This window comes from Heterocephalus glaber, unplaced genomic scaffold (assembly GCF_053883595.1).
Source record: "Heterocephalus glaber isolate CG9 unplaced genomic scaffold, H.glaber_assembly_v1.0 deba00001431, whole genome shotgun sequence".
In the NCBI taxonomy this organism is placed as follows: Eukaryota; Metazoa; Chordata; class Mammalia; order Rodentia; family Bathyergidae; genus Heterocephalus; species Heterocephalus glaber.
In genome coordinates, this window is record NW_028258295.1 from 3,487,406 (window position 1) to 3,491,132 (window position 3,727).

At 37.9% G+C, this 3,727-nt stretch overlaps 1 protein-coding gene across 1 annotated transcript; it reads left to right on the top strand.

Moving 5' to 3' along the window:
- Nucleotides 1-1,887: 1,887 nt before the first annotated feature.
- On the top strand, nucleotides 1,888-2,826 carry LOC101724786 (putative olfactory receptor 10D4). Its single transcript, XM_004870933.2, has one exon. It carries the CDS (start codon nucleotides 1,888-1,890, stop codon nucleotides 2,824-2,826), a length of 939 nt encoding a protein of 312 aa, XP_004870990.2.
- The last annotated feature ends 901 nt before the right edge of the window (nucleotides 2,827-3,727 follow it).

The following is a 3,727-nucleotide window of genomic DNA, read 5'->3' on the forward strand; positions in this document are numbered from 1 at the left end:
CTAAATTATAAGGGGGTTGGTGAGAAGATAACTGAACATGCATCTAAGTTAATTTGTGCTATGTATACATTTCCTAGGGCAAGCATGTGCCAAACATCTTTGTCATTTAGCAGTGTGAATTTGTTGACTGATAGAAACAGAAATTCTCAGATAGAAGGGGGAGTTGATGCATGTATAGCTTACCAAATCATCTCTTAATTCTGTCAGAATATTTATTTAATGAACTATGTAGAGTCTCAATAACATTTTCCTGACCCGTGTGTCTTCCTATGCCTTTTAAATCATATGGATTCTATAAATATGTATAATTTTTATGTCTTAAAATAAATTTTGAAATCCTACATTTTCTTTAAAGTCCATTTCAAATATATTTTCATCACATTTGAAACTTTTTTGTAACTACATTAGAGCTCTTAAGTAAATATTACATATTTGAGTTTTAATTGCTAAACTAACTTTGTTACATATTTAGTACTAAGTGCCAAGCACTGAGATTAGTATTTAATCTTCATAATGCATCATAACCCTCGCAAAGACCCTGTAGACAAACAGTATCCATTTTTTGAAGGAGGTGAAACTCAGAGAGGTTTTTGCTCATGATGCCAGAGCCAGGTAGCCCAAGGCAGACTCAGGTCAGGTTTCAAAAGCAGTTTTAAATACCTCCAGAGTAAGTTCTTCAAGGGATGGAACTGTATTTTATTTATCTTGATTTCTCTACCAGGCAGAGAGAAAATGTGTGTGAAATTATATCGATTTCCATGGTCTATAAATCAATAGATCTTGGACAAGACAGGGGTCCTTTGACTTCCTGTTTATATCTCTGCTAGGCTAGGATGGCCATCCATTTAGACACCTGGAGGAGCACTAGGCTTGCATGGGGCCTGACTCTGGGACTGAAGACCGTGATATTAGGAAGAGCCCCTGCTTCCTTCACCTCAGTTCTTAACTCTTATTCCACTTGCTGAGATTTTTATCCATGGGATGATCCTTTACCTTTGCAAAAATTGAAATCATATGGGAAATATCAGAGAACCCACCTATAAAGTAGTATTAGATTTATCCATTTTTTCCATTGAACATATATTGATCATAGCAGAAGAAAATTAGTTATAACTCTTGGCTTCATAGGGCTAAGATAAAATAAAATGAAAAGGAGAAATCAGGGTTTCAGAAAATATAATTCTGCTTTTGCTCAGGATCATCTGGTACTGATGTTAATTAATAGAATTCATGGGATTCACAATATAGAGAATAAATTCTACCCGAGAGAGAAGTGCTAGCGGGACGTTGTAGTTCTTTCTAGCATCAGTGCAATGACTTCTACTCTCCACAAGCCTTTTGTATCTGTGTGTGAAAGCAAAGTGAAATATGAATTGTTATCTTTTTTGGAATAAAAATGATGAAGAATGGAAAGAATATTGTTGAAAGTAACAGTAAACAGGATGGATTACATTTTGTCTTTATTTCAATTTTCATATGCATGTATATGGGTCATTGACATATTTATAAACTATGACTGAGTTGATATTATGAGGTTAACACATGATAAACATTTCATGAAACAAATAAATGGCTCTCAAATAAGTTTAATGATAAACTAGATATTTAAATAGTATAAATAAAATAAGTAAGAACAGGGGATAATTGAAAGATGTTTGTTAATCACAAATTATTCTGTTTCCTCATTTAGCATTTTTAAAATGTGGGGCAAATGTCATACGTTTCTTAATTTAACCTTAATGGCAGATTCATTAAAGACCTCTATCTCTCTTTCTCCTTTTGCGTGGAGCCACTGACTTAAATAAAAGTCACTTTGTCAGGAAGATATTCTCACTTCTTTTGGTCTTACATCATAATATTACCCTGCTTTTCAGATCCACCTGACACATGAAGACTGGGAACTCCACCCCCGTGACAGAGTTTGTCCTGTTGGGAATTTCTAATACAGAAGGGCTGGAGACCATGCTGTTGATTCTATTCCTGACCTTCTACATTTTCACTTTGCTGGGCAATCTTATCATCTTCCTCACCATTCTGGTTTCCTCCAACCTCCATACCCCCATGTATTTCTTCCTGGGAAACCTGTCCGTGTTTGACATATTTTTCCCTTCTGTGAATTCCCCCAAGATGATGGTCTTCCTAGTGGGGCAAAGCCACACCATCTCTTACCAGGGTTGTGTTTCTCAGGTCTTCTTCTACCACTTCCTGGGCTGCACGGAGTGTTTCCTCTATACTGTGATGGCCTATGACCGTTTTGTGGCCATTTGTCACCCCATGAGATACATGGTCATCATGAACCACAGGGTGTGTACTGGCCTGACAGTGGGCACTTGGCTGGGAGGCTGTGTCCATGGATGTATCCTCATATTCTTCATCTTCAGATTACCCTATTGTGGCCCCAATGAGCTGGACAGCTTTTTCTGTGATATCCCTGTGGTGCTGCCCCTGGCTTGTGCAGACACTTCTCTAGCACAGATGGTGAGTTTCACCAATGTAGGTGTTGTTTCACTTACATGTTTTCTTCTTGTTCTCACTTCTTACACTCGCATTGTTCTCTCCATACTGAAAATCCGCTCCTCGGAAGGCAGGCGCAGAGCCTTCTCCACCTGCAGTGCCCACCTAACTTCAATTCTCTTCTTCTATGGGCCTGTGATTCTCGTTTACCTTAGGCCTGCTTCCAGCCCTTGGCTAGATGCTGTAGTTCAGGTGTTAAATAATGTCATCACTCCTTGCCTGAATCCTTTGATTTATTCCTTGAGAAACAAAGATGTGAAATTAGCCCTGACAAAGGTGTTAGTTCAAATTGCCCACCCTTCTGGGGTATAAGGATTAGGAACAATCTCTCTCAAATTACTTGGAGAGGTGCTTCAGGTCCAGTGCTACAAGAGTATGCTTGTCCAATGCTAAGCTAGGTAATGTTAATATCTCTCATTTTTGAGGAATTATAATATTTTTGACATAGGAGATTTTGGGATGGCCACAGATTTATACCTTCAAAGAAGGTGTTTCATATTAACCCAAATTTACTCATTTTTGTAATTTGCTAAAACAACATATCTCTTCCACTCCATTCAGTGTATGCTTATTGCAACTGTTTAGACTATCTTAAAGCTATAATATTTTGAAGGCCATGGACTATCTTTTTTGTCCTTCTCTACTTTCTTCCTTTGCATATTTATACCTTTCTCTGTTTACTACGGATCACTTTGGTCATTCAACAAATATTGCTTTTAGTGTTTGATAATGTATGAAATTTGAAAGTAGGAGTGCAGTATGTGAAATACATTTTTAAGCTGTCGAATGAAGCCTAGAAGAATTCATATTGACCACAGTTGATTTGAGGAGCCATGAAGATGTGCACCAGTGTCTTTCAAGATGCTGCCTGTTTTTATGGCTGAAAGTGCAAGGAAGGGGTTATTTACATTATTTCTTTATTAAAAATTGTGAATTATGTGGCACAGTTTAAATTGCCTTATAATAAATGGATTGGTCAGTCCAGAGAAGTAAATGAGATTGCTACCAGTCCTGGTAAGGTTGCTCAGAGCTCAAAAGCCAATACTTAAGAGACAAGCATTGGTGGGAAGAAAATGTTTTATTCAAGTGGTGACTGCTGAGGAGATTCACACCATCCCCAAAAGAAGACCATCTTCTGGCTCTCTTGTACTTGGAAAGGGCTTTTATGGGGAGAAAAAAGGTGTGGGCAGGAGGGCTATATGCTGTGCAGGTC